Source organism: Stylophora pistillata, chromosome 5 (genome assembly GCF_964205215.1).
Source record: "Stylophora pistillata chromosome 5, jaStyPist1.2, whole genome shotgun sequence".
Classification (NCBI taxonomy): Eukaryota; Metazoa; Cnidaria; class Anthozoa; order Scleractinia; family Pocilloporidae; genus Stylophora; species Stylophora pistillata.
Genome location: NC_142523.1, coordinates 5,144,975 through 5,155,905, shown reverse-complemented (window position 1 = coordinate 5,155,905; position 10,931 = coordinate 5,144,975). Strand labels below are relative to the sequence as shown.

The window sequence follows — 10,931 nt, the reverse complement described above, 5'->3', positions numbered from 1 at the left end:
ATCAATATTTGGCGCTGATGCATTGGTATGTAAAAATTTATGGACAATACTCAAATCAAAGTGCAAATATGGCAAACATATTTATTTTACGGTTTAGCCGCTTCGAACTGGACGATGTTGCATTTTGGCTTATTTTGTTTCGAAAACAACCGCTAAAATTTTAAAACTCAGGTAACCTGAGCAGCAGCAACGACAAATGCTGATCAAAGTTAACTTTTTACTCAGATTGGTAACGATATTTCGCTCCCAGAGCGGTCTGTTGTGTTTTCCACGTGCGTATTGTTGATTTTTCACCTTCAATTACGTGACAAGTAATGCCGTGTTTTGACCTCTGGGTCACTTTTGTTTGGGGTCCCAAAGTAGTTTGTGTAGCCCAAAAATTTTATTGGAGTTGTTTGAATAAGAAACCTTTTGCTGAATTAACTTGATATAACCCCATGTCATGTACCAAGGTGCGATTTTACCCTCTCAATTTTGCCATTCTTTTGTCCGCCAAAATGAGTGAAAAATTGGAAAAAAGCAAAAATTCCCCACAAATTTAGACTGCAACGGAATCGAACAAAGAACACTACAGACTGTTTGTAAATACGTGTTCTTTTCATTAGGAAAATTTTTGGTCACATTTACTGTCTTTTTTTTATTTTCAAGCGACGTTCAAATAATGGTTGTCTAAACCTCGTGAAGCTGACGTGAGGGCCACAAAACCGCTTTTGCCGCCGTTCGCGAAAAATAAAAATGTAATTGAACTGAAATTATTTTTTCTAGAATGAGTTTATCCAGACCCAGGCCTGATCCAGACCTATATTCTGGTAAAGTTTGGGGATTTTCGATTTTTTCATATTGTACACCTCTGGGCGATATATACGGACGGCCGCTCTTAAAGGCCCCTATGGTTGGGTTTCAGGTGACGTCACAAGCTTTGCTGAAGTTAGTGTCCGCCATGTTGGTGTCCCTCGGGTGTCAAATTTATGAATAATTAGTCGATTTCTATAGTGAAGCCCTCTCTCTTATCGCCGTATTATTTCGCCAACTACATAAATATCCAGGAAGAAAAAAGCGATAAAAGTATCTGGCATTCATCTTAAGGTATCCCAGTGCTCTCTGAGTATGCCGAAAGCTTAGAGAGTTGGAAGGAAAGATGTTTGCAAAAGATCTCGGTCATTGGGGTTGACTCTGCAAGCATACCAGCCGAAAAGTTCAGTCCAAAATGCTTGCCTCCTGTGGAAGCGTCGGACTTGCTGAGTTACCTCGTTCTTGAGACCAGCTTCTACACCAAGAAGGAGTTCAAGGCGTTCAAGAGTCTAGAGGCGTTTAATCAAATGTTGTCGGGGTTTGTAACCTCAGTTGTAGGCAAAGTAATCGCCGGCAAGTATGCCGTGAGAGCACGAGTTTGGCATTCACAGCATATGAATGATCCTTTAGTGAACATTTGGGTCATTTCCGAAAACGATGGGACTATTTTGTCAGCCCATTGCTTGGGATGCAAAGCTGGACTGGCTGAGTCATGCTCACATATCGCGAGTGTTTTATTTATGAGACAACTACTAGAATTCATGGCAAGGTCGCTGGGTGTCACGAAAACTCAGACACCGAAAACTCAGGTCCCTCGAAGTGTTCTCCAAGCTTCCGAAGTGCTCCATAATTCGATAGTGCATAGCATAAAGCATGAACCAATTTTTTTATAATATAACCGGTGGAATAATGCAACAAATCCGACGCGAAAGACGAACAACAATATCAAGAGTGATTCTTCAGTGAGGCGAATCGTGACGGCGCTGATGCCGAGTCTTCTTTTGCGTTGTTTTTATCTTTCTGCCTCATTTAAGAACTCTAGCCCAAGGGTCGCAAAATTGTCTTCGTTTTGGGACTGGTGGGCCGAGTCTCTGTTTGTATCCATTATTATCGCGAAATATTTAAGAATTTTAACAGAGCGACAACAAGGATCTGTGCGACGAAGTACAAAAAGGTAAACAAACGTCCCTTTCGGCTCGTCCAAATCACGCCACATTTTAATACTTTGGTGTTGGAGCGAGCGCATTTGATCCCGTTAACTGTGAATGAAAAGTTCAACATTAACGGGAAAAATGGAGGAAATCTAAGCTAAATGAAGTCTTGTGTCACTCTAAAATGTTTTAATACTCAACCATAGGACGATTTTGCGAAACGTGCAACTTGCGGCCTTGCTTTTGCTGCTTCAGTTGGATGAAGACCCAAAAGGTCAAAATACACGAGGGATTACCAGGAGTGATCATTAGTCGAGTTTATCTCTTGAATTTTCGAGGAGTCTGAGTTTTCGGGGTGTGAGTTTTCGTGACACCCCAAGCTTACTAGCACTCAGGTAAAATGCTCATGGATTTTGCCGACATAGGTCAACGAAGTGCCGTATGCGAGGGCTAAAGACATCGATTTCTCATCGGCTAAGAAGCTCAAAGAAAAGCTCGACCAAAAAATCGAGGATCTACAACAGCCGCAAGCCTCGAACAATACAACAACTTCTAGTTCCTCCTGTTCTTCCCCTTGATTTGTGATGATCTTAGGTATAGCGCATTAGATCATATATATATATAATGAATTTTGCGCTCTAGAAATAATAAAATTATTAAATTATTATACGAAAAAATCCTTAGTCTTTATGCTTTCCACTTTTGCTCGAAAAGCCAACAATAATGCATAAAACCATCCCTTCTTTCTCACATGAACTCTTCGTTAGATACGGTTTGTTTACGCTCGAGGGACACCAAGATGGCGGATAGTAACCGTTGCTAAGGTATTGGTCACGTGGGTGAAACCCAAGGATTGTTTGTTCAAAGGCACTTCTTTGAGGGAAAGCACTCTACCGAGACCTACGTCACGTGAACGACTGGTTACTTAGCTGCGAAATCCTCGTGTGTCCACAAAATCCTCACGTGTCCGCACACGTGATCCATCGTGACACAACTGTAAAATGGACTATTAGCTTAGACAACCACAAGATAATCGAATCTTTGTTCGCACGACCCCCAGAAACTATATTAAAATACGATCTGCTTCAATCGATTGCCCACTGAAACTCCCCCGCATGATTTGAAAATTTCTCTTCTTCTGCGCCCAGAACTTTGAACGTAATAATCATAGTTTCGTTGAAAAATAACACGAAGCTTGCGGCTTGAATCCGGCTTTCGATTTCAAGCATTACTTGAAAAACCTGTTTCTCTCTTTCATATGGCGGTCTGTCGTAAACAAGTCTCTTTTTTTGTGATTATCCATTCGAGAGATATTTCCTTTATCGAATGGACCCTTTTCCGTTTCGCATGTTGTAGAATCTATCGAGATCTCCTCTCCTTGAGACATGCCGTCAAGTCAGGATAAGGTATGTTTATATAAAATCTTTCACATCATCTAGAGAATCTCACGTATTATATTTTAGACGCAGTATTCAGCACCTCTAAATTTTATATTTTTACACTTGAAGCGAAAGTTATGCCAGATCGAGTTCGTTTCCAGTGACATTTAATCACAAGTTGCTTAGGATTGCCGTGTTCAAATCGAATAAATCGCTTTTTTTCTCTCTCTTTCCACCGAGGAAACCACTATTTATAATTGCAATTTATTCAAATGTAAATAGAAAGTGAACGAAGAAAAAAAACAGATATTATCTGCGGCTGTTGGTGATATCGGCTCTTCTCCTCTGAAAATATCGAGAAATGGTTTGAAAATCAAGAAATTGTACATTCGCGAATGCGTTCAGTGTACGCGCGATTTTCCCGTCTCACAGCGAGCGACTCGATCTTCGTTTCGAGGTTCGCTGATCGCTTTTCGTCTTTGCATGTTCAAATTCCCGCCGATCTTCCTTATCTTTGAAAACCAAAGCGTTTCAACCGCTTCTGTTTCCTCTCAAATCGCAGTCGATAGCGCTTTGAACAAAGACGATAGATTCGAAGAAACACAATATCCTAAAGCTTAACACTGGACTTGGGATGCGGTTAAAAATATTTTCCTGTGTGAAAAGTGAAATACCCGTTTCGAAAACTTACCGCAAGCTGGAAACTGATAGAAAAACCGATGTTCATGACATTATGATTTGGGTTTTAAAATTAATCAACTGGCCTGTGATAATGTTTACCTTCGAATCCGACCCCAATGAATTGCCACCGGCTGGGAACAAATAAATAACCGTAGGTGCTTCGTTTCAGTTGTCGAAGACTACGGCAGCTGCAAGTCTGAGAGGAGTTTTGGAACTTTATTTTATTTTTTTGTCCAATAAAGCCTATTTTTGTATTTCTGAGGCGTAATAAAATACTTTACCGCTCGCAAGTGGAGGCCTAATTAATTCAAATTTTCTTGTCTAAAGGCAAATAAATATTGATTAGAAAACTGAAAGGTTCTTCACTGTGAATATTTTATAAGTCGTCTTGTGTGCGCTGTGAGCTTTGGCCCATTCCCCGCGGCTTAAGCAGTTGGCCATGAATTCTCTTTGGGTTCAAGGGCATTCTTTGCATTTAACCGGAACTTCTCTCTTTCCCTTTTTCTTTTTAATTAACTTTACATATCCAGAGAGCTCCGACACGAGCGCGTGCGCTTATCTGGCAACTGACTTGTCATTAACAGCTTATTACATAACGACAGAAATTATTTTCACAGTTATTACATTCAACTGGTAACCAAAAACTGACGTCGGAATGGAAATCACCTGAGTTAAATTGAATCGAAGGAACGTCAACAAGATACGCCATTTATTCACATTTTGCTAATTTCAATGTAGTCAACAATTTGGGTTGCGAGATAAATTGCTTCGTACAACATTCTTCTTAAGACCGGGGTAACTTTGCATATGTTAGCGATCATTACATAACTGCTTATCATTCATCGGACGCCTCTATAAAGGAGCCGTGTCTGCACTGACTGCCTTTTGTTGACGTTATCCCGATCCCTAAGTTATTTTTGGGATTTTGATTACACATTATTCTTGAACAAAGACGTGTTTTCTTGCGAAATGAATTACCCCAGGCCCCACTATCAAATAACCTTGGAAATAAGTTATAATTCACGCTGTGTCGCTGCTTCCTCGTGCATTCCGGTCGTACTGTTTTCTTTTTCTTCGATTTCCAAGTTGCCTATGATTGAAAGCCCTGTTTGTAAGGCTTCCGATTATTTTCGGTGTTGCTTGAAAGAACGGCTCAACATTTCGTGATGTAGCCGGTAATCGAGTTAATGTACCCGCCGCCTTTGTTCTCAAAGACACGAGAGGACACGTGAGTGGCCTATGATTGAAAAGCTCTGTTTGTAAGGCTTCGATGTTGCTTGAAAGAACGGCTCAATATTTCGTGATGTACCTATCACCTTTGTTCTCAAACACGTGGGAGGGCACGTGAGCACTTCTTATGGTGTAAGTTACCACAGATGGGACATCAACGAAAAAGTATGCAAATTACTCGCGCTATCTTTTTAAAGCTTAACAAGCGCTGATTTTGGATACTAAATCAACTTTTAACAATTTTGACCATTACATAGAATGAAAGCTCATTCTTTCACGCCTCGACGCTAAGATAAGTTTATTTGACGACGCATTTTTGTGAACCCGTAGGTTTTTTTTTTTTAATTTTTTATTAGAACATGATCTGTACGTAGTGAACTAAAAAAAAGCATTAATGGGATTTGTCTTAGGCATGTTATTCAATGCGATTATTTTATTCCACTTCACCCCTATGAAGATTGTTATCTTATCACATTGGACCTAGCAAGGAAAGGTCATCAGCTTCGCATCTTCCTTTCTACTCTCAGATTGCATTTCTCTTTATATCTCCTAAAGTAAAAAAGATAACCAAATAAAATATTTCCAAAGTTGATAGATCTCTAATGTATATATATATATTTGTTTTTGTTTTTTTTCACTTTTTTTTGTGGAAAGATGAACGCTCTCCTCGCTCGCGCGCATTCGCACGATAGATTAACCAGTTAAACCGGTATATTTTCGACATAAATTAGAGACATCGAAAACCTTTATGACGCCACAACGGCCATTCCATTGCGTTTGTGTTCTTGCAGTTAGTTGAAGTTGACATGGGTAAAGAAAGCGAGGCTGTCGGCAATGGCGACACGACCACAAAAACTGTGACATGCGTTGTAAAGGTTTCTCCTGAACAAGATAGCTGTTGGTCCTGGTTGGTGTGTTTTGGAGCAGTCTTGTCAAATGTTATCATCTGCGGATTCACGTATAGTTATGGGATCTTGTTTCCTGCTCTCTTGGACGAATTTCAGCAGGGGAAAGCTAAGACAGGTAGGCTATGCCTTGAGGTTACTTCCCACCTTCGCGGGGTGTCCTTCGGGAAAAAGTTCGTACGCGCGCAAGTTTGAAGAAAACCCCAACAAACTATACATCAAAAGAAAGCGTAATAAATGCAGTTTACGACACAATTATAATTTAGGTGATATTTTCATTTAAGGAACGTCAGGAGCCGGTAAAGCGTGAAACGACCGAGGGTCCTTCTATTGAATTTATCGGGTATCGGATCCCGAAGCACAAGCAAAATGGCTGCACAGTATTACTCACAAGACATCAATCAACGAAAGTGTCTCAGGCTTTTCCGATATTCTGATTGGTTTTCCAGATATCCACATCTAAAGTTAGAGTAGCGTAAAATATGGGAGACGTGTTGCGGGAATGGACACCACGTGAAAAATATTTCAAATGTAAAAATTTCCTTACATACTTTCGTTCGTCATTACTCCTAGGTTTATTCATGTTTTCATACGATTCGAAGCGATTACTTATGTTTTTTTTATCAAGGGCGGTACTTGCTTATAGAAAGAACACTTCGTTTTTAACCTTATGTACGACAAATGTAGATTTGATGGCGACTCCTTTGTTCGCAATTGGATGCCAGCGTAGAGACGAGTACCAGGATTGTTTTTTTTTTTTTGCCCCTGACAAAAGGGTACCATTTCTTTCTTCTTTGGGCCTGTTTTTTTCTTTTTCTTTGCCAAAGGACTCCTCCCTGATTATGATTTATGTTTTTTATTCATGATAAAAGACTTTCCACTAGCGGAGAACTTCCCGTCGTGTGAAAGTTATCACGTGCGCGATGTAAACAAAATATGCAAATAACGTGAAATTGCCTTGATATTCCATCAGGGGGTTCGCCCATCTACGAGATTATGACACCTTCCTGATTTATTAACTTTCATTTGAAAATATGTTTTTCTTAAATTAATTGGACGCTTTTTGAGATTTTTAAATTTTTCTTTTTGTAAACGTTAAGTATAATGTCCAACTTCAATCTAGTCCAATAAAGGAAAAAACGATTTTTTCGGCCTCTGAATGAAGGTGGGAAGTAACCTTAAATTAGTTAATGAACGAAGAGGCGAATCTACGAGCCCGCGAGAAAGCTCGTGCTATAATCAGTGGGACGAGTAACCAACACAAGTAAGCACCGAAACGATGGTTGCACAAGACCACACGGGATGGAGGGAAAGAGTGAGATACTAAAGGAATAAGCTAACCGATTTCAGGGTTTACGTTAGGCTTCTCTGAACTTAAATTCCTACGTGTATATCTAATCTGGCTTTACCAGTTAGTAAAAACAAGAACCAAATTACAGCAGGTGGGCGAAAAAATGGGGGAAGGATCCAGAAGTAAGTCGTTACGTTTTTATTCATGAATACGTTTAAGTGTTTTCCTTCTAAATTTTGGTCTAATGGACTAAATGGCAGTACAGAACATAGTGTGGTAGAGTTCAGTTTCTGTGATCTAAGTTGTGATTCACAGATCGAATAAAACTCTACTTGACCCTATTCTATTATGATCACTTATAAACAATTTTCGAAAATTTTTTGCTGATTTGCATGTGTGTTTGTGTGAATGATATCAAATGTTGTGATCCAACTCTTTCTTTTTTTCACTCTGCAGCTTGGGTTGGTTCAATTGCCATGATGGGCGTTGGACTTTTCGGACCTTTGGTCGGAAACCTATATCATCGCCTGGGTGCGCGAATTGTGACACTTTCTGGAACGTTGATTTGTGTAGCTAGTCTCATTGTGACTTCAAAAGTGACGAACCTCTACGTCATGTATTTCACTTATGGATTTTTGTTTAGTTTTGGCTCCTGTGGTGTATTTATACTAACCTACATAATGGTACCAAAGTACTTTACGAAGTGGCGCTCGCTTAGTTTGGGTCTCATTGCTATGGGGCCCGGTGGAGGTTTGTTTATCATGAGCCCAATTGTACACGAGCTCTTCAAAGCGTTCGGTTGGCGAGGGACTTTTTTATCCATGGCTGGTATTGTATTTCTTACAAGTGTCCTGGCTTTCGTTTATAAACCAACAGTCGAGTCTGGAAAGATGGACCTGAATTCACAACAAAAGGAGAACAAGAAATTCTGGGACATATCAATCCTTAAACACAAAGAGTTTGTTCTTTGCACAACTGCCGCTGTCTTGTTTTACACCGGGCATTATACTCCAACCGTTCACATGGTAAGTTTTAAAACATCACAATCACTTTGTCAACCGTTCGCCAGCCAAAAGAGGTTACAACTTATCTCGATTGTTACTTAGAATGCGTTATTGCACACTATTAAACGGGGGTTGTCATTAGAAAAAGTAATAGATTTTTGATCTGGACTTGGTCGGAGGTTGAATTCAATTATTTTTTGGTTGCGAGCATGGTGCGTTGCAAAGCAACACGCCCTTCTAAGGAGGCCCGGGGTATGTTCCAGGGGGAAAATTTGAAACTCTCTGAGTCGTGGTTTCCCGCATTTTGGTATATATTTGAGGTTGTTTTTTTTAGCCACGCATCGATGTTAGAACCATTTAAAAACTTTTCATTAATTTCTGTCTTTGATCACGATTCAAAAAGTAGCCAGCGAAAAATAGTCCAACAGCCCTCGGGTTTTCCACGCAGACCAGTTTCTAATGACAACGTTGATGTCACTGATGCCGCGTTGATCTGAGCAGAGTAACATACATCTCATTCCTACATTTGTACTTAAGTAGGTGTTCAGGGACCCATTTTTCAAAAACGTCTTGGTTACTGTACTGATTCACAACCGTATTCTAAAATCTCTTTGGTAGAGCTTTTTATGGCTTGAAAACCCAGCGGTTGCGTTTTACAACTATTACCTGAGAAGTAAGAACGTGGCAACAAAAATGTTCGCGCTGCGCAAAATGTGGAAAGTGATAATGTAACAATTTTCCTTCCGGTTATAGATATTCTCAAGGGAAAAACCCATTGTAACCGGTTATTAGCAAAAGCCGCTCAAAAGAATACTTGTCTACTATCATATTACTGAGAAAGACGCGTTTTCATGAAAGTTCAACCATAATGGCTCCTAAATCAAATGTATATTTCTCTCTCTATTTCAACAGGTCCGTTACTTGGAGGAAAAGGGATTTGCAGAAGTGACAGCTTCACGTTTGTACATTTACAGTGGGATAGCTTCCTTACTAATCAGGCCTGTGATTGGTCGATTAAATGACTTTAAATGGATAAACATGTTGCACATATATTTCATAGCTGCTGGCCTTGAAGGGGCCTCTACCTTGCTCTTCCCTATGGCAACAACGAGCACGCACTTTATAATCTACTTTGTGGTGTATGGGTTGGCCGATGGAACATTGGGCTGTGGGTTTGCCATTGCTGTGTTGAACAGTCTTCCAGAAAAGTTGAAACCTCTAGGATTCGGGCTTTATAACTGCCTTAGCTGCATATCCTCAGCTTGTGGTCCAGGTCTTGGAGGTATAGTTTAAAACAGTGTGTATACCATTTTCAGATCTGACGATTCGAGCATTAACCCTTCGTCATTCGCATCAACGGAGGGCTGATGCTCGAACGTCAGTTTTAATTAGAAACTTTTCAGGTGGCTAGTTTAAATTATAAAATCGGTCGGGTGAAGCTAAATTAGTTATCCCGGAATTGATCTCAGAAGTAAACGATCGCTCATAAATGCATCTTTTAACAACGCAAATTAATATTCTGCTCACAGCAATGCAAAGAAACTGAGAAACGGAAATGAAATAGCCAAGATTTTGACCGTTCGCCTTAAGCTTAGCCATTACCCCATTGAGACCCTCAATAAACCACCGCCCAGTTAGCCCAATAGATAGTGCGCTGGACTGTTGTGCGGGAGGTCGAGGGTTCGAGCCCCGGCCGGACCAACACTCAAGGTCTTAAAATAATTGAGAAGAGTATGCTTCCTTTCCATAACATCAAGAAATGGTTAGATATTCTAGTCTTCTCGGATAGGGACGAATAAATGGAGGTCCCGTCTCCTGCAGGGTTAGGGGTAGGAGACGTTAATTACTCACGCACGAGATTACTGTGTGATGGATGTCCTCCCCTTGGGTGGGATGGGTGGGTTACTGGACCCGCAGTGATTGGCGGAAAGCTGTTGCGGTGTCCCTGTCTGTCTTGTAAATAGATAAATGAATAAATAAATAGAAAACATTGAAAAAGTACTAAGAGGTCTAAGTTAGACCTTGGATCAGTAACTGTGATTTACCAACTACCGACTCAGTTGCTTATTTGTTTTTGAAAGGTCTCGTAGCTGATATCAAGGGATCCTATACCCCAGTGTTCTACATGGTTGGTGCAATAATGTTGGCTGGAGCAGTCATAATCTTCGTCGTATCATGCATAAAGAAACCGGCGCCTGAAAAATCGAACGAGAAGGAAGAAGTCACTCAGTGGGAATCACTGATAGTTGTTGAAAAGTGCTCTGTTGTTTAGTTTCTTGATTTGTTTATTAGGGTTATTGAATAGTGAATGAGACAGGTGTAGGGTGCCATCTGCAGCCAACCGTAATTAACCTTACCTGAGGTTGCTAGTGTCACCGTCGGCGAGTGATAGCAGAAATGATGCTATGTTTTAAACATTCACTTGTATGATAATAAAATTCCTAAGTTCTGCAGAAGTTGGCCGCTTGCTCTTATTTTTCTAAGTTTCCATTTGTCCT

The 10,931-nt window shown here is 40.3% G+C and overlaps 1 protein-coding gene and 1 long non-coding RNA gene across 2 annotated transcripts in view; one reads left to right on the top strand and one right to left on the bottom strand.

The window, feature by feature from the left end:
• Positions 1 to 4,113, bottom strand: part of LOC148729964 (uncharacterized) — a 12,109-nt gene extending 7,996 nt beyond the window's left edge. Inside the window, exon 1 of the long non-coding RNA XR_016001152.1 lies at positions 4,014 to 4,113. This is a non-coding gene — a long non-coding RNA (uncharacterized LOC148729964). The remainder of the gene's footprint in view (positions 1 to 4,013) is intronic.
• On the top strand, positions 3,064 to 10,889 carry LOC111337259 (monocarboxylate transporter 13). The gene is made up of 5 exons (XM_022943530.2): positions 3,064 to 3,349; positions 6,025 to 6,256; positions 7,886 to 8,454; positions 9,346 to 9,715; positions 10,515 to 10,889. Exons 1-5 carry the CDS (start codon positions 3,329 to 3,331, stop codon positions 10,703 to 10,705), a joined length of 1,383 nt encoding a protein of 460 aa, XP_022799265.2. The 5' UTR covers positions 3,064 to 3,328; the 3' UTR covers positions 10,706 to 10,889.
• The last annotated feature ends 42 nt before the right edge of the window (positions 10,890 to 10,931 follow it).

What these genes read in the sequence shown, in the direction of transcription:
- LOC111337259 (XM_022943530.2), top strand. Translation starts at nt 3,329, where the DNA reads ATGCCGTCAAGTCAGGATAAG. An exon ending in GCAGGGGAAAGCTAAGACAG is followed by an intron (nt 6,257 to 7,885) that starts GTAGGCTATGCC and finishes TTCACTCTGCAG; the next exon opens with CTTGGGTTGGTTCAATTGCC. An exon ending in TTGTGGTCCAGGTCTTGGAG is followed by an intron (nt 9,716 to 10,514) that starts GTATAGTTTAAA and finishes TGTTTTTGAAAG; the next exon opens with GTCTCGTAGCTGATATCAAG.